The sequence below is a fragment of the Cervus elaphus genome, chromosome 5 (assembly GCF_910594005.1).
Source record: "Cervus elaphus chromosome 5, mCerEla1.1, whole genome shotgun sequence".
Taxonomy (NCBI): Eukaryota; Metazoa; Chordata; class Mammalia; order Artiodactyla; family Cervidae; genus Cervus; species Cervus elaphus.
In genome coordinates this window covers 11,335,431-11,354,732 of record NC_057819.1, presented here as the reverse complement: position 1 = coordinate 11,354,732, position 19,302 = coordinate 11,335,431, and the positions used below count along the sequence as shown (strand labels likewise).

At 47.3% G+C, this 19,302-nt stretch overlaps 1 protein-coding gene across 5 annotated transcripts in view; it reads right to left on the bottom strand.

Annotated features, from left to right (window-relative positions):
• Positions 1-19,302, bottom strand: part of RPH3A (rabphilin 3A) — a 265,679-nt gene that overhangs the window by 35,770 nt on the left and 210,607 nt on the right. For all 5 annotated transcript variants that reach the window (XM_043901678.1, XM_043901680.1, XM_043901681.1 and 2 more), the window contains one exon: positions 8,918-9,064. In XM_043901678.1, the coding sequence (XP_043757613.1) occupies positions 8,918-9,064 (147 nt within the window). The remainder of the gene's footprint in view (positions 1-8,917; positions 9,065-19,302) is intronic.

Below are 19,302 nucleotides of genomic sequence, written 5' to 3'. Positions count from 1 at the left end.
CCATTAATTCCAGAGTCATGCTGCTTTCCCCATCACCCCAATTGCCAAGTGGGGAGATGCTACCTTTAGGTTTATTAGACTTCGCATTTCCTGAAGTCTAGATTGGGTCATCTAGACTGCGAACATGGCTGCTCTGAAGGGGGCTGGTCTGAGACTCCAATGCCAAGGTCTCTCGGGAACCTGTCCTTAAACGACTAAGTCCCTTCGTCAAGAAGCCATGCTGCTGGCATGCAGTGTGACTCAGTAATTTCTACTGCTGTTTATTACCGTCACTACCTGGGGAGCTGTTGATCCTACTCTCTCTCCCTGATGGATTGGTCAATGGGATTCTTGTCTGGACCCCAGCACTTTGGGGAACGGGGTCACCCCGGGTCAGGGCTGGAGCCAAGAGAGAAAGCCTGAGGGCTCTGCTGGGCTAATGTAGTCAGCCAGGCAAGGAACTGGGTCATTTAAACCCAATAATAGCAACAGTTATCTGGTGCTGTGCTAAGCATTCCTTGCGCATTGTTTTCCTTAAGCCACACAACCTGTGAGGTCAGTTTTATTATTCACTCCATCTTACAGGGGGCGGGATCAAGGCACACAGACAGGAAGTCACTTACCAAGGGCACACAGCCAGCAGGTGGCCGAGATGGGACTGGAGGCTGGGTCTAGCTACTCAGACGCTGTTACCGGCTTTGGAAGAATGAAGCCTTTGTTTCTTTTCAGTGCTTACAGTTGGGGCTCTTTCTAACTCCTGCACCTGCCCTTTCTTGTCATGGAAAGTAGGGTTGAGAGAATATGATGCTGAGGCCCACAGGGGACAGGGAAGGGTGAACTGCCCCACTATAGGAAGAAGTGTGTGACAGTGACTCTTTTAACCTGAGTGAATATATGAGACACCCTGTAAATTACTGACTTCCCTGAAGCGATGAAGTCATTTGTCAATTGCCTACCTGCACCTTTGAAAGGCAATAAGATAATGTGGAAAGAAAGATTCAAGTTCAGAGTTTGGTTTGGCCATGAAAAGACTGTGTGCCCCTGGGCAAGTGACTTAACCTCTCTGAACTTCAGTAATCTCATCTGTGAAGTAAAGACAGTAGTCTGTCACTCTGAGAGGACACAGTAGGGATTAAAGGTAATGCAACATATTTGAAAGTTCCTAATACAATCCTTGGCTATAAATGATTATCTCTCTATCAGTCAGTTCAGTTCAGTCGCTTAGTTGTGTCCAACTCTTTGCAATGCTATGGGCTGCAGCATGCCAGGCTTCCCTGTCCATCACCAACTCCCAGAGCTTGCTCAAACTCATGGCCATCGAGTCGGTGATGCCATCCAACCATCTCACCCTCTGTCATCCCCTTCTCCTCCTGCCTTCAATCTTTCCCAGCATCAGGGTCTTTTCCAATGAGTAAGTTCTTCACATCATGTGGCCAAAGTATTGGAGCTTCAGCTTCAGCATCGTCCTTCCAATGAATATTCAGGACTGATTTTCTTTAGGATTGACTGGTTTGATCTCCTTGCAGACCAAGCGACTCTCAAGAGTCTTCTCCAGCACCACAGTTCAAAAGTATCAATTCTTGGGCACTCCGTTTTCTTTATGGTCCAACTATCACATCCATACATGACTACTGGAAAAACCATAGCTTAAATCTCTCTATGGAATAGCAGAATAGGCATCTAACTCTGAAGCCAGCTAGTCTGGGTTTGCAATACCAGTTGTATTGCTTATTAGCTGTGCGACCCTGGGAAGTTGTTTAACCTCTCTGTGCCTCAGTTGCCTCATCTGTAAAATGGGAATGATAATAATACGGTTGAATGCATAAGGCTGTTGTGAGGGTTACATAGATGAATCTGCATAAAGCTTTGAGTACACTGCCAACACTCGGTGCTTTGTAAGGGTGAACTATTATTATTTCCCTAGAAGTTGAGTTATGGTTGCAAGAAAATTCTGATTTGTTTCTTCTTCCTATTTTGAGTCACTCAGCAAGAAGGCTAGAGCAGTGATTCTCAACAGGGGGTGACTTTGCCCCTCAAGGGGGCATTTGGCGAAGTCAGGAGACATTTTGGATTGTCACAGCTTGGTAACAGTCCCAGTTACTACAGGCATCCAATTGGAGGGAGTCAGAGATGCTGCTAAAAAATTCAGGGCACAGAACCACACCCATCACAAAGAATTATCTGTCTCCAGATGTAAATAGTGTCAAGGTTCAAGAACCTTGGGCTAGATGGACTTGGAGATGGACATAGTCCAACTCCAACTCCCCATTTTATAGATGAGGTCTGGTAAACCTCAGTTAAAATCATTCAATGAGAGACTTAGTCAGTTGGGTTTAGAATTATCCAACATGCATTCATTTGCTTTCTTCCTTTTATGCCAGGCACTGGACTACTTAACGAATTAGGAAGACATCTGTTTTCATTGGGGGCTTCCCATATAGCTCAGCTGGTAAAGAATCTGCCTGCAATTCAGGAGACCCAAGTTCAACCCACTCTAGTATTCTTGGGCTTCCCTGGTGGCTCAGCTGGTAAAGAATCCACCTGCAACACGGGAGACCTGGGTTTGATCCCTGGGTTGGGAAGATCCCCTGGAGAAGGGAACAGTTATCCACTTCAGTATTCTGGCCTGGAGATCCATGGACTGTATAGTCCATGGGGTCGCAAATAGTCAGACACGACTGAGCGACTTTCACTCATTCACTCACTCTGTTTTCATCTTGTGTAAACAGATTCCATATATTATTAAGGATGCATGGACATAAGAAAGTGTTGATCTGATCCCTTGAAAAACTGAGGTACTAAGTGTTTCTCAACATTTGGGGGTTCAGAATCCCCCCAAACCTGATGACATCTATGAATATTTCCTCTTAAAAATGAACACATACACACAGATAATTATGTTTATAATACCAGGATGCCCCAGAACCCCTGAGTTCTATCCACAGAATGTCTAGGACTCCAAGTTAAAAAAAAAAGTAGCAGGGAGAAGAAGATGAGCTGGCTTGTTGTCAGCTTGTCAAGCCATAGGAAAGATGCCTAGCTAATCAGATGTAGCAAATTCCAAGCATTATTACTCACTTTCCCTCTGTCCACACTTTGAGAAAAATTCTGTGCTAAGACTATAGGGGATGGTGGAACTGAGATGGGGAGGTGACAGAAATCCAACAGATTTTATCAACAACAGGTCTCCCAGTGTCTCTTTGACTTCCTCCTCCATCCTAGTGTTTGGACACCAAGGTTAATGACAAACCCTAATTACTTCTTCGGATCCATCTGTTGAGGGACATCAAACTTGAATGGAAACCACCAGGCTGCCTGTCCCCTTACAGACAAAATATATGAGCAAATGCCTTTGAGAGGCTCTGAATAGAAAGAAATATGATAAAAGCATGGAGGAACCTACCAGGGAAACAAAACAAAAACAAAACCTGCACACACAAGTTTCCCCAGGCAAATGTTTAATTCCAGATTTAATTTGCTTTAAAGGTCCTGTGGGCACCCTCTGGGTGTCTGTTCAATTCACAAAGGACCTTGGCACTCTCTTGAGAAGCACTCAGCATCCTTGTTTGTGTAGCCTGGAACCTCTGGTCACAGCTGATTGGATGAGAGGTGGGCACTCAGGGTGACCTGGACCAATCAGAGTTCCTTTCTTGGGAATTTGGAATTACGGCTAAGAAGAATTATAACAACTGAAGAAGTTATAGTATGCGACTATATTTTCTAAGATGTGGATGAGAAGCAGAACTTTCCTGAGTCTAAGCTGTGTACCTGCCCTTGGATCCCTTGAGATACCTCTGAAACTTTATATTCAATTCCCCTTTTTGCCTAATGGAGTAGAATCTCCAAAGAAAACTCCCATTTACAGCCTCCTCCCCTGGATGCATAAGTCATTCTTCCAGGAAGAGGTGGATCTCTTTCTACTCTCTAGTAGAACCCAGTGGAGTGATGCTCTACCAGTCCCAGACCTAGCTGTTAAGAATCCCGATGACTTCCATCTTTGCTCTCTTTGCCAGGCAAAGGAACTCAGGTCAGATGACTGAATAAGGAAAGATTTCTTGGAAAGAGAAGGGCCATGCAGAGCACACTGTGTGAAAGGATTGGAGCTTTCCTGGCCCTTCCAGTCCAACCCAGTCACTCACTGAATGCAGCTGAGTGAGTGACCCCTTGCCCATGTTACACAGAGCAGAAAATCAATCCATCAGAGTCCTGCCTAAATTCTTAACTCACAGAATCATTAAAAATTGTAAATTGTGGTTGTTGGCAGTCAGTAAGTGTCGGATGGTGTGTGATGCAGTCACAGATAACTGAAACAGTCTAGCTGGAATTAATTTCCTTTCTTGCAAGCCAAATGTCCTAACTAGTATAGAAAGTTCACAGCAGTCAGGGCATGAAAAATAAATTCTGAGATCCCACTTAGCCTTGAATAAGGAATGTGGGGCAAAATGAGGCTCTTTAATGAGTTTCCCTTCTGGCTGTCATCCTTCCCTCCAGGGATGCTGAAGAGAGCAGAGCTTGATTGCGGGCTGAGTAGTGAGTGAAGGTTTAGACACCCTCTTGGTCAAAAGCAAAGAGGCTCCAAGGCGAGAACCAGCTCTAGTCAGCTGCATCACCTAGGACTCCCTGGGGCATCTAACTCTAGCTAAACTGCCCCAGGGAGGCAGCACCTCCTGGGACACCTGAGGCTGATTCTTACTTGGAATTCCCCACAGCCTTAGGACCATGGAGATAAGTTCTGACAGTTCTGGAGGTAGGAACAGATTAGTAAGATCACTGGGAAGGAATCACTGGGCCAGTATAGAAGGGATTCTAGCTTCTAGCTCCCCCAAAAGTGAGTGAAGTCAGTCAGTCATGTCCAACTCTTTTTGACCCCATGGACTGTAGCCTACCAGGCTCCTCCATCCATGGAATTTTCCAGGCACGAGTACTGGAGTGGGTTGCCATTTACTTCTCCAATGTCCCCTCCAAACCTAAGCTTTAAATGTTCCCATATTCTGCAGAGTCTAACAATTCAAGGTCAGGCCTTCAGGAAAGACACCTAATAGTTAGGAGCGTAATTCTGAAGAGTCAGCCAGAGAGGGACATGTCTCTTAGCTCTGTGTGACCTTGGACAAGTGACCTAGACTTTCTAAGCCTCAGTTTCCTCAGCTGCAAAATGGGGATAATAATAGAACCTACTTGATCAGGCTGAGAGGAGCAGTTAATGAGTTAAATCTATATGAAGTTTTTAGATTCAGTGTTTGGCACACAGGAAATATTCAGTCTATAAATGGTACCCACTATAATGATTGCTTATTATATAAACAATGACTTCGCATGTCTCCCAGATGACTGTTAGGTAACAGAAAAGGAAGTTCAGCATCACAGAGCTGGTGTCTGGGCCAGAAGGGGACACAGTTATATCCACAGGTTTAATAGAAACAGCTCACTTGCTGAGAGGGGCAGCCAATAGCACGGTACAGGGTCCTCCACCAGTCACCCCCAAACACTGTACAATTGGATCAGGAAGGATCCTGAGACCCAGGCTGGCCTGCCTTACTGGATGGGTGGGGAACTGAAGACCCCAAGGCTCATTAACTGAGCCTCATGTTCTGGAGGGGGAGCCCCAATGGCACCCCATTTTCAGCTTCACTCTGTATCTGATGTGTCGCTCTCCTTTCATCTGACTCCACTCTGATCCTCTCCCAGGGAAGTGTGGGTTGAACAGGAATGAGGGCAGGTTCGAGCTCATAAGACACAAATAGCATGGGTTTGCCTCTGGCAATGCTACCAGCAAGGGCTGGCAGCTGGAAGGGCGTGGGGAAACAGCGGCAGCCAGAATCCTCCAGGACTGTCCTCCCTCCTGGCAGGATGAGAAAATGTAGTGTCTCAGAAAGGGGAAACTCTGTCACCATGGGCTTGGCCCTGGCTTCACTGGAAGGCTCTCAGATCTCCTTCAGGGGAAGCCAGGGGCTTGCCAAACCACAGTCTCAGGCATAATTCTAGAACAGAGGCTTTGGTCGGTGTAAAGAAACGCATTTCCTCAGCAAATGTGTTGTTAAACGATCATCACCATTAACTGAGCATGTGCTCTGTGCCAGGCACCATGGTAATATTTTGCACGTGAATTAAACATTCCCAGAGAAGTGTGTGCTAAGTTATCCCGGTTCTTGATGTCCTTCAGTTGCTAAGTCGTGTCTGACTCTTTGCGACCCCCTGGATTGCAGCACATCAAACTTCCCTGTCCTTCACTATGTCCTGGAGTTTGCCCAAACTCATGTCCATCGATGATGCCATCCAACCATCTCATCCTCTGTCACCCGCTTCTCCTCCTGCCTTCAATCTTTCCCAGCATGAGGGTCTGCAGAGGCTCAAATCAAAGGCACCTGCTTCCTGTGTGTTCATAACATCATTTTCCATCCAGGAATAAAATGATCTGCAGAGCTCCCCCATTCTGCAGATGAGGAAACTGAGGAAGGAGGAGCTCAAGTGGCTTGCCTAAGGCCACACAGGGGCTAAGAAATAGGGCTGGAATTTGAACCCAGGCCTCTCTGACTCTGGGGCCTCAGGGGTTAACTGCTGTGCTCTCCCACCACGTCACCAGATCATGCAATGTAGCAGGGCATGGGGGGCGAGGCAGGGAGCCCACCTACCCTGTTCTTGAATGTTCAAGCTAGAATCCACTTAGTTCACACAGATCCCCTTAATTTACACCCAAAGGCAGCCCAGTTAACAGGGATAGATTCTGATATAAATCTAAATTAGCCAGTTGTAGTGTCTTTGGAAATTTGGACCCCGGACTACAAAATTCCAAGCTCTCCAGCCTCATGGCCACAGGAGATGCAGGCAGAAACTGGCTTGGGTGGGTGGGAGGAGCACTGTCTACCGTGTTCACAAACTCACTCAACAAATACTTTACTGCACACCTACTATGTACTAGGTCCGGGGATTCCATGGTGAACAAAACAGGCAACAATGTCTACACTCAGGAATCTCATCATCTGATAGGGAGAGACATGCAACAGTCAAACTCAACGTAAAATACAAAGTGTGTTAGCTGGTGGGAAAGTGCTATGTAGGAAAAAGGTTGGAAGTTCTTGCCTCCAAGCAAGAATTTAACATCCATATCCTTCTGCAAGGATATCCTTTCTGCAAGGCTGAGGCCCCTTGTTGCTTGAAGTGAACACACACTCAAGCTCACACCCACACACTCACAAGACCTCCAGCCTGAACAACTCCTCACTCCTGATATATCTTTTTAAAAGCAAAATAAAAACTCAACCCTGTAAGCAAACCCCTCAAGACCTTTCCCCTTTAGCAACCTACTCAGGAAGCTGATGGAGGGCTGAACACAAGCTGACTCTACCTTTGCCAGGTTATCTGTCACTTGTCAACATCACCTCTGATTGCCCCAGCCTACCCAGAACAAAATGATCTGCAGAGGCTCAAATCAAAGGTGCCCACTTCTTATGTGTTCAGAACATCATTATCCACCCAGGAATCTTGTTAACTCCCTGCTGAGTGGATGGACAGGGAGATGAAAGGACACCCCAGTGCCCAACCAGTTGTAAGCAGTCAGCAAAGGCTGCTCCCCACTCTGCCCCAGGGAAGAAAGGTCTGGGAAGGAGGTGACATCTCAGTGACCCCTCCCATTTCCCATCTGAGGTTCAGTCTTGGAGGACCGCTTGGTGGCCTCCCTGAGTCCTGGCAGTGAAAACTTCTACCCATGCCATGAACCTCACCCCCCACCCCGCAACACACACACTCACTCTTCTCTTCTCCCAGGCACGCCTCCCCTCTCACTTCCCCATCTACCCCTCCCAAGCCCACCCGCTACCCCTCCCTCTCTCTCTAACACTGCCCTGGCTCACTGACGATGTCACTCCCTGACACACACACACCACACATCCTTCTTGCATCCCTTATGTGTTTTTGTTACCTCTGCCCTCCAAACCCCACTTTCCCCCTCCCTCCTACCATTCATTAAATGCAAAGTATGCCCAGGCCACCTGATGCGAAGAACCAACTCATTGGAAAAGATCCCGATGCTGGGAAAGACTGAAGGTGGGAAGAGAAGGGGATGACAGAGCATGAGATGGAATGGCATCACCGACGCGATGGACATGAGTTTGAGTAAGCTCTGGGAGTTGGTGATGGACAGGGAGGCCTGGTGTGCTGCAGTCCATGGGGTTACAAAGAGTCAGACATGATTGAGCGACTGAACTGAATTGAATGCCCAGGCCTCGGCCAGGAACGATACAAGCATCACTTCACTCCTTATGACTGTCCTGTGGGACGATGACTTTTATTCCCCCGTTCTAAAGACAGTAAACCGAGCCTCAGGGGTGAAGCAACGTGCATGGGAGCTGCAGCTGGTAAGCAGGGAATGGGGATGGAACCCTGAGTTCTTGGCGTCCAGACCCACCAGCTTAACCTCTGCAGCCTCACTCTCATGCGGGCTCCCCTTTAGGAAGGATTTCTCCCGTTCTCTCATATAGTTCATTTCAGGCGTGCGCTCTCTTTCCCGTACTGTGTCTTTGAAGTAGACTTGCTCCCCCTTACCTCGCCCTCAGCTGTACTTTCTGGAACCTGCATGGCCTACGTCACTAGAACACATTTCTGTGCAGCCGAAATGGTGAGACACCTGTGCTCATACACACACCTCCAGCCTCCAGAGACAATCTCCCATCTGCCTCTGAGAAGGTACCCGCTTCTCCATCTTTAATGCACCCCCAGCCCAGACGCCCCCTCCCCAGCCAGCCCCCAGACCACTCTCTCTGTTCTCTTTTCTCCTCTCCCAGCTCTCTCATCTCCCGCACCGAGGATTCCGGTTCTGCCTGAGTGGGTGGCTCAAACCCCAAAGGCAGCCCTGCCCCGTCCCCTCCCCCAGCACCGCGCCCTGGGCAGCACGGCCTCCCCACCCTTGACGGCTCTCAGAATGGAGGGAAGCTCAGGGTCTCACCCGATTCGCTCCTGCTCCATCTCTTCCATCTTCTCAGCACGAGCGATCACCCTGTTGATGATTTCCTTCTCCTCATCTGTCAGCTCTTCCTGTTTCCTCTGTCTGTCCGGCTGACCACTAGGGTGGACAGACCATCCTGTCTGGAGCCTGAAAGGTAATTTGGGAAGGCGTGAGGCTGGAGAGAAAGTAGGCCACTGTGATTAGGCTCTAGCCTGTGGAGTCTGGTAAACCTCAGTTCAAATCCCTTCAAGCAAAAGAATCCCAACCTCTCAGAGCCTCAGTTTGCTTATCTCTACAATGGGGCACATGGGGGCTTTGCAGGTGGCACAGTGGTAAAGAATCCACCTGCCAATGCAGGAGACGCAGGAGATAGGGGTTCAATTCCTGGGTCAGGAATGTTCCTCCGGAGGAGGACATAGCAACCCACTCCAGTATTCTTGCCAGGAAAATCCTGTGGACAGAGGAGACCAGTGGGCTGCAGTCCATGGGGTCGCAAAGAGTAAGACGTGACTGAGTGACTGAGCATGCATGCACGCGCGTGCGCACACACACACACACACACACACACACACAGTGGGGAACATATACATCCTTCATAGGGTTCTGCTGAGTGTATTTTTCTTAAGTGCTCACTCAGCATATGGCAGATACTCTTGACTTGACATTTGCAGGAAGTTCATGGAAACCTGGGCTTCCCCTGTGGCTCAGACAGTAAAGAATCTGCCTGTAACGTGGGAGACCTGGCTTCTATCCCTGGGTTGGGAAGATCCCCTGGAGAAGGGAACAGCTACCCACTTCAGTATTCTGGCCTCAAGAATTCCAAGGACAGAGGAGCCTGGAGGGCTACAGTCCATGGGGTTGCAAAGAGTCAGACACAACTGAGCGACTTTCACTTTTCATGGAAACCTGGAGGATAATGGTGTTCTCAGGAAAAGAGTCCAAACAGTAGACTTCTACAGCTGGAGTGGAAAAGATTCTGGGAGAGTGGTCTGAAGCCCTGGATCCCAGGTTGACCCCAACCCCTACCTGGCACAAATATGTTTAGTGTGGGCCACAGAATTTTTTTTTTCAAATTTAAACTAGTTGCCAACTAGTTGTATAAAAATCTCTCCATTTCACACAAACATCTAGATTTCCTGCCTCCAAAGCTCCTGTAGCATTTTAATTTCCATCCTGTGCTCTTCTTGACATTTTTGTTTCAATAAAAAAGCAAACACTGACATGGACTCCCCAGGTGGCGCTAGTGGTAAAGAACCTGCCTGCCCATGCAGGAAATGTAAGAGATGTGGGTTTGTTTCCTGGGTTAGGAAGATCCCCTGGAGCAGGGCATGGCAACCCACTCAATTATTCTTGCCTGGAGAATCCCATGGACAGAGGAGCCTGGCAGGCTACAGTCCATGGGGTGGCAAAGAGTCGGACACAACTGAAGCGACTTAGCAGCAGCGAATACTGACATAGCGCCTCCTGGAGGCCCACATTACTTCATTTAATCCTCACAACATTTCTACAAGGCAGGGATGGTTATCGTCTATTTTCTGGTGAGGAGACCCGGGTGTGGAGAAATTAGACAACTTGCCCGAGGTCGCACGGCTGGGAAGTGGCAGAGGTGGAATTCAGACCTGGGCAGCCTGCAGACTTAACCTCCCCAATATGAGGTGAATTGAATGCCTGTCCGTGTAGCCCCAGGGACGGTGCAGAGGATCAGAGCTGGGTAGAGAGCTAATGCTATGGTCTATGGCAAATAAGCATTCTCTCCACTAATAATATCCTCCACCTCCCAGGCGCTGAGGGGCATCGCTCAAGTGGAATGCAGGGCTCAACACCACTAGAAATTCTTGTCCCTGTTGGGGGAAAAAAAATCAGTAATTACAAATCCCCTGGAGCCAGCACCCCATTAGCTGCCAGCCTCTATTACTTCCACTGCTCTAATCACGTCAGCAGGCATGAAATTGCCTTTTCACACTTAAAGTTGAAAATGAAAAGCCCCATCTCCCCCCCTCCTCCCTCCCCACCTCCTCTCACATCCTCCCACCTTAGCTGGTTTGTTCAGAAGAGCAGAGAAGGATGAATTTGAAAGCAACCGGAAGCGGGCGTCTTGTGAGAAAGAAGAGGGAGTGGCCGGGGGAAACATGGATGGAAACATGCCTTGCTTTGGATCAGGGGCCTCTGGGGATGAACAAATGCTAAACATACTCAAAGGAAGAAAGATCAATATGGCAGCCAGTCTACCAGATGGTTCCCTGGGATATCTGCCTCCTGGTATTCACTCTCCCTGTGTTGTTTTCTTTCACATTGAATCCCAGCTGGTGCTGTGTGACCAGCTAAATACAATGGGTGTGACCGTGGCTGACTTCCAAGGCTAGGTCACGAAAGACATTGCAACTTCTGCCTTGGTCTCTTGGGTCATTCAGTCTAGGGGAAGTCAAATGCCATGTCATGAGGACACTCAAACACCCCTGTGGAGAGGAATTGAGCCCTCGCCCCTCCTCCCCACCACCCACCAGCCAACGCCAACTTGCCAGTGACCCTCTAGCCCTTGTCAAACCTTCAGATGGCCTCAGCCCCAGCCGACGTATGACTGCAGCTCTGCCAGGACCACCTAGCCAAGCCACTCTCAAGTATCTACCAACAAAATCTGCAAGAGGTAATGAGCAGCTACTGCTGTTGAAGCCACTGTGCTTGATGTGATTTGTTCTGTAGCATTGTTGTTGTTCAGTTGCTAAGTCGTGTCTCTTTGTGACCCCATGGACTTCAGTATGCCAGGCTTCCCTGTCCTTCTCATCTCCTTGAGTTTGCTCAAACCCATGTCCATTGAGTCAGTGATGCCATCCAACCATCTCATGCTCTGTCATCCCCTTCTCCTCCTGCCCTCAATCTTTCCCAGCATCAGGGTCTTTTCCAATGAGTCGACTCTTCACATCAGGTGGCCAAAGTACTGGAGCTTCAGCTTCAGCACCATTAGATAATTGGAAAAATCAACCTAGCAGTGGATACAGACGGGGTGGAACAAAGCCCCATCTACAATGCCTATGTTCATTTTCGATTGCTGCATAACAAGTTATTACAAACTTAGGGGCTTTACACAACACACATTTATTATGTCACAGTTTCCATGTTGGGAGTCCAGGCATGGCTTTGGGTCCTCTGCGCAGCATCTTACAAGGCTGCAATCAGATGTCAGATGGGTCAGATTCCAGATGGCTCCAGATGGCTCAGATTGTATCTGGAGGTTTTCTAGGCGGAAGAACAAGCTTCCAGGTAAATCTAACTCTTCCCAGCAGCTGTGTGACCTAAGCCTCCGACTTCTTGTTGGCTGTTGGCAAGAGGTCACCTCCACGTCCTGGAGGCAGGCTGCAATTCCTAACCAAGCGGACTTCAGCTTCTCCCCATGGGCCACTTCCTTCATCAGGTATGCAAGGTGACTGCCGCTCCAGTCAAGTGAGACAGAGTCTTACATAATATGATGCAGTATTCCATAGGTTAGAAACACAACCCTGGTCCTGCCCACCCTCAAGGCAAGGAGGTTACACAGAGACATGAACACCAGGAGGGGAGGGCCATGGGGGATCACCTGAAAGCCTGTCTTACACAGCCTCCCTATGGGGTCCTTCCAGCCTTGCTCGAATGCTCCCTGTGATGAAGACCTCACTCTCTCATAAGAAGTCTATGCCGTTCTGTTGAAAAGATCTTCCTCAAGGTATGCTAATATCCCTCAGCCTGATGTTTCCCCCCATTAATTGCAAAGCATACACTGGACTCCTGTATGAGGAAGACCACCCATCCTTCCCAAAGAGCCCTAGTTACAACCTCATCCAGCCACCTCCCCAGGTCCCTCTGGTTTTCCACGGAAATGGATGTCTCAACTACCCCTCTTCTTCCTCCTTCATCCCCACTTCTCCTTCTCATCCTCTTCTAATCCCCCTCCACATATTAAAAGTGAAGTGAAACTGTTAGTTGCTCAGTCGTGTCTGACTCTTTGTGACCCCATGGACTGTAGCCCTCAAGTCTCCTCTGTTTACGGAATTCTCCAGGCAAGAATACTGGAGTGGATTCCCATTCCCTTCTCCAGGGCATCTTCCTGAACCAGGGATTGAACCTGGGTCTTCTGCATTGCAGGCAGATTCTTTGCTGTCTGAGCCAACAGGAAGTCTCCATGTATCTCCTGCCTTTAAAAAGCAGCTCAGAGACCCAGACAGAGCACACATGAGATGCTGGGTTATATACCCAGTAGAGACCCTTTCATGGACACATTCCTACAGCTCACAGTCTGGTCAGGGGTATGGTCAGACCTGAAGTCAAAGCCTCTAACCCCACCATGCAACTCTCTGGGATTAGCATGCACAGGAAATGCACAACTCCAGAAATACAAGCAGGAATAGGGGTCCCCAAGAGGCCCACCTAGGATAATTGCCTCCATCTGCAGATGAGCAGAAGGCCTGCTGGAGCTCCCAGCATCTCTCCAGACCTTACCCACTCCCCGTCCTCTGCTCCAAAACACAAAGTTGACAAACAACTCATCTAGTGTTTGAAAATGTCACCAATTGGTCCCAGTGGGGATTCGCAAGCCTCCTGTGGATTTTCATGTTTTAATTTCAAAAGCAAACAGAGGGAAACAAACTGGTTTTTCAAACCAAAGCCTTTGCTCTGAAGGGAGAGAATGGCCATATCTGGGCCTCCTGTGGGCTGGGGAGCATTGTGAACATGGGGGCCTTGAGAATACTCTAGTGACAAGAAGGTGGCACCCTTGCCAAGGATTCAGGCTCCACATCCTTAAGACCAAAGTCCAGTGTTGGGATCTCATTAAAGACCAAAAGTGAGTCACTCAGTCGTGTCTGACTCTTTGCAACCCCATGGACTATAGCCTGCCAGGCTCCTCTGTCTATGGAATTCTCCAGGCCAGAATACTGGAGTGGGCAGCCATTCCCTTTTCCAGGGGATTGCCCTGACCCAGGGATCGAACCCAGGTCTCCCACACTGCAGGCAGATTCTTTACCATCTGAGCCACAAGGAAAGCCAAAAGTGGAGACCAAAGTGTTGCCTCCTTGGACAAGCTCCTCAGAGCATTGTATCCAACCCAGTAAATGCCTAGAGGGCCTGCTGCACACCAGCTTGAGTCCTCCTTGACCTAGTGGGGTTTAAGATCCAAATCCTGGGTCTGTTGCTTATTAGCAGTGTGCATTAGGGCCCGGTACCAGTCTGAATGTCCGCTTCAGATCTGTTAAGTGAGAAGGATTTCATGTCTGTTTCCTGCCAGGACTCTCAGAGGCTACTCCTCTTTAAAAAAAAAAAAATCATTTATTTCTTTAGCTGTGCCAGGTCTTAGCTGCATCACCCAGGACCCTTGATCCTCTATCTTCACAGCAGCATGTGGAATCTTTAGTTGCGAACTCTGTTGTGGCATGTGAGATCTAGTTCCCTGACCAGGGATCAGACCTGGACCCCCTGCATTGGGAGTGAGAAGTCTTACCCACTTAGTCCCTCAGAGGCTACCCCTGACCCTCAGTGGGTGCATGAGGAAACACCCCTGGCTCAGTGGCTGAGGCAGGTCAGGGCAAAGAGGGCAGACCCATCTCCACTCTTATTCACATACTTAGGACAAGGCTTCCTGGAGAATTATGAAGGGTACCTGCCTCTTATTCCTCCAAATTGTCTAAGCTGTTTGTATAGTTTCCTGAAGGGATCTCAAAGGGTTGCAGGTGAGTGGGCCATGGAGGGACAGAGTGGACAGGGAACCAAGCCCTCCATCCTCACTTCAGCCCAGATGGCAATGCTGGATTCCCACTAACAAAGCAAGGCTACTAATTAAAAAGAGAGTGAGCAAAAATAATTTTTAAGAATTTAATATTTAATAAAACCATGAGATCTATTTTATCGCATTGGTGACCTCAATACTTCACCCTTCTAAAGATCCATGCCCTTTGCCATGTGGATTTAAAATTGCTTTCACGCAAAGGGCAGAGTCTATTTCTCAACCGTTGAATCCCGCATGGAATTGTGGCTTACTTTGGCCAATAAAACACAGGGGAGAGATGGGCCATCCCGGGGCTAAGCCTGAAAAAGCCTTGTATGTTTCTATTTACTTTCGTCACTGAAACAAAAAACTCAGGACAGAAGGAGAGGTATGCAGAGCTGAGTCATTCTAGCCACAGCGTCTTAGATCAGCTGACAGTTTGATGCACAAGAGAGCCCAGCCAAGATCAGCAGAACCACCAGCCAGGCCCAGATTCCAGAAAATAAATCATCATTGTTCTATGCCACTGAGTTTTTTTTTTTTTTTAATAATTATTTATTTTTAATTGGAGGATAATTGCTTTACAACATTGTGTTGGTTTCTGCCGTATATCAACATGAATCAGCCATAGGTCTATGTATGTTTCTTCTCTCTGGAATCTTCTTCCCACCTCCAACTCCATCCCACCCCTCTAGGTTGTCACAGAGCATCAGATTTGTTACACAGCAAAAGATAACTGATACACTATCCACTATGGCAACAACAACAAAGTGAAGCTTGCTAAACTCGCTACATTTACTTTACAGTTTGGTATTATTTTAACTTACAGTTGCACCATGATACATTTAATGCTTTCAGCCACTAAAGATCTTTATCCAGCTCCACTCTTTATCTGTCTTATATATTTAGCTTCTGAATAAAACTGTATTCACAGAAAGAATTTTGCTGCTAATAAAAGTCTAAAGATCACTGCAGTTGATCTGCTCATTTTCCATACGCCCAACCCTCAAAAGAGGGAAGGGAATTGCCAAAAGAGCTGTGTGGGAAGGATATGGTCAGAGGCTCGAGAAACCAGCATTCTGGGTGTGCTTCATCTGTGACCTGAATGTACCTGCTCAGGTGCATCTAGAGATGGTTGAAAGGAACCCTCCCCAACAAACCAGCACCAGTGACCTCTAATACAAAAGGTAACTAGTCCTGACTCCAGGTGGAAGCCCCTCACAGATGTTCCCCAATCCCCCAAACACCGCAAAGCGCAGACTCCCAGCTTCTTCCTGCCTCCTACCTTGATTCTTCGTTTCATGCACACAATAGTCACATAATAAATACCCACCAGATGTCTCTATTAATATATTATAACTCCCCAAAGGAGTGGGATGATGGAAATGCTGTCAGGGCATGAAGGCTCTGAAGCATTAAACAGTGGTGGTGTGCAGAAAATTAATCCTTTTTCTTTTCTTTCTTCTTATCCCCTCCCTTCCCCCAGGATGCTGACAGAAGCAGGTGTCAGCAGGAAGTCTCTTTACAGCTCAGAGAATGAGATTTTAATGAATCCTGAAGGGGAGGGTGTGGAAGGAGGGACATCCACAGCACAGAACATTTTATACAAGTCCTGCTGGTATAAAGGCTCTTTTGGATGAAATTTACCCCTACCAGACTCAAGGGGGTACCAAAAGGATGCTGTGGTTTCCTAACTCCCTTCAGAAAGCTAAGGGGATCTCAAGATCCCGGCAATCTTTTAAACCAGACTAAGTTCCATTCAGCTTTCCTAAAATCCCATGCTCTCTCTCCTATTTAGACTTTGTGTACGCTGTTCCCTTACCTGAAATTCCACTGTCTCTTCTCTTTTAATTCCTTTACACAATCTCAGCTTACACAATACTTCTTCCAAGAAACTTCCCCATCATGTACTCCCACAGGACACCGTGATTCTGCTACTATAGCTCCTTGCACAATAAAGTGTATTTGTTGGTGACTGACTACTTATTTGTTTGTAAACCCTTCTTGGGTTTGGACCTAACAGAAGCAGACGATATTAAGAAGAGGAGGCAAGGATACACAGAAGAACTGTACAAAAAAGACCTTAATAACCTAGATAACCACGATGGTGTGATCACTCACCTAGAGCCAGACATCCTGGAGGTGAAGTCAAGCGGGCCTTAGGATGCATCACTACGAACAAAGCTAGAGGAGGTGATGGAATTCCAGCTGAGCTATTTAAAATCCTAAAAGATGATGCTGTGAAAGTGCTGCACTCAACATGCCAGCAAATTTGGAAAACTCAGCAGTGGCCACAGGACTGGAAAAGGTCAGTTTTCATTCCAATCCCAAAGAAAGGCAATGCCAAAGTCTGTTCAAACTACTGCACAATTGCACTCATCTCACACACTAGCAAAGGAATGCTCAAACTTCTCCAAGTCAGTCTTCAACAGTATGTAAACTGGGAACTTCCAGATGTTCAAACTGGATTTAGAAAAGGCAGAGGAACCAGAGATCAATTTGCCAACTTCTGCTGGATCATAGAAAAAGCAAGAGAATTCCAGAAAAATATCTACTTCTGTTTCACTGACTGCACTAAAGCCTTTGACTGTGTGGATCACAACAAACTGTGGAAAATTCTTCCTGACCTGCCTCCTGAGAAATCTGTATGCAGATTAAGAAGCAGTTAGAACCAGACATGGAACAATGGACTGGTTCAAAATGGGGAAAGGAGTATGTCAAACCTGCATATTGTCACCCTGCTTATTTTAACTTATATGCAGAGTACCTCATGCGAAATGCTGGGCTGGATGAAGCACAGGCTGGAATCAAAATTGCAGGGAGAAATATCAATAACCTCAGCTATGCAGATGACACCACCCTTATGGCAGAAATTGAAGAGGAACTAAAGAGCCTCTTCATGAGGGCGAAAGAGGAGAGTGAAAAAGCTGACTTAAAACTCAACATTCAAAAACTAAGATTATGGCCTCTGGTCCCATCATTTCATGGCAAATAGATGGGGAAACAATGGAAATGATGACAGACCTTATTTTCTTGGGCTCCAAAATCACTGCAAATGATGACTATAGCCATGAAATTGAAAGATACTTGCTCCTTGGAAGAAAAGCTATGATAAACCTAAACAGCATGTTAAAAATCAGAGACATTGCCGACAAAGGTCCATATAGTCAAAGCTATGCTTTTTCCAGTAGTCATGTATGGATGTGAGAGTTGGACCATAAAGGAAGCTGAGCGCTGAAGAACTGATGCTTTTGAACTGTGGTGTTGGAGAAGACTCTTGAGAGTCCCTTGGACTTCAAGGAGATCAAACCAGTCAGTCTTAAAGGAAATCAGTCCTGAATATTCACTGGAAGGACTGATGCTGAAGCTGAAGCTCCAGTACTTTGGCCACGTGATGCGAAGAACTGACTCACTGGAAAAGACCCTGATGCTGGGAAAGATTGAAGGCAGGAGAAGAAGGGGACGACAGAGGATGAGATGGTTGGATGGCATCACCAACTCGATGGACATGAGTTTCAGCAAGCTCTGGGAGTTGGTGATGGACAGGGAAGCCTGGCGTGCTGCAGTCCATGGGGGTCACAGAGAGTTGGACACTACTGATGACTGGACTGAACTGAACTGAAACCCTTCTAGACATCCACTCAGACTTTGACTAACCTTGTATTCCTGATGCTTAGCACAGTGCATGATACATACTAAGCACTGGGTATTTGTTAATGAAGGGGAAAAGGGAAGGGAGGGAGAGGGAGGAGGAGAGGGTGGAAAGCATGAAGCAGGGAGGGAAGGAGCATGAACATATATCCTACCTTTCAACTTCCAGCATTCAGGAAGCCTGAAGTTCTTAGGACCCTCTAAAGTCATGGACTTCTCTCTTGCAATGTTTGTATTTATAATCAGACATCTCGGCATCTCTACTAGCATGTCTGAATGATATACTCACAATATTCATAAAAAGATACTGACCAGTATCAACCAACAACAGAAAATGTAGAACACACACCATATATATATATATAATATATATATATGCACACACACAATGTATACATACAAGGTATATATATATATTTGTATGTATATAGTGTACATATATACACACACACACAAGGGTAAGGTAAGGCTGTAATCCACACCTTCCTCTGACTTTGTTTGGTGCTTTACAGAAGTTATGGCCAACCTAGACAGCATATTAAAAAGCAGAGACATTACTTTGTCAACAAAGGTCCATCCAGTCAAGGCTATGGTTTTTCCAGTGGTCATGTATGGATGTGAGAGTTGGACTATAAAGAAAGCTGAGCACCAAAGAATTGATGCTTCTGAACTGTGGGTTTGGACATGGGTTTGGGTGGACTCCAGGAGCTGGTGATGGACAGGGAGGCCTGGCGTGCTGCGGTTCATGGGGTTGCAAAGAGTCGGACATGACTGAGCGACTGAACTGAACTGAAGCTTTCCCATGCATCTCAGTTGACCACACCGCCTCCCTGTGAAGGTGGAAGGGCAGGGTTAACATAGCTAGGAGATTTGTGCATGCTCCGTTGCTAAGTCATGTCTGACTCTTTGCAACCCCATGGTCTGTAGCCCTCCAGGCTCCTCTGCCCATGGGATTTTCCAGGCAAGAATACTGGAGTGGTAGCCATTTCTTCCTCCAGAGGGT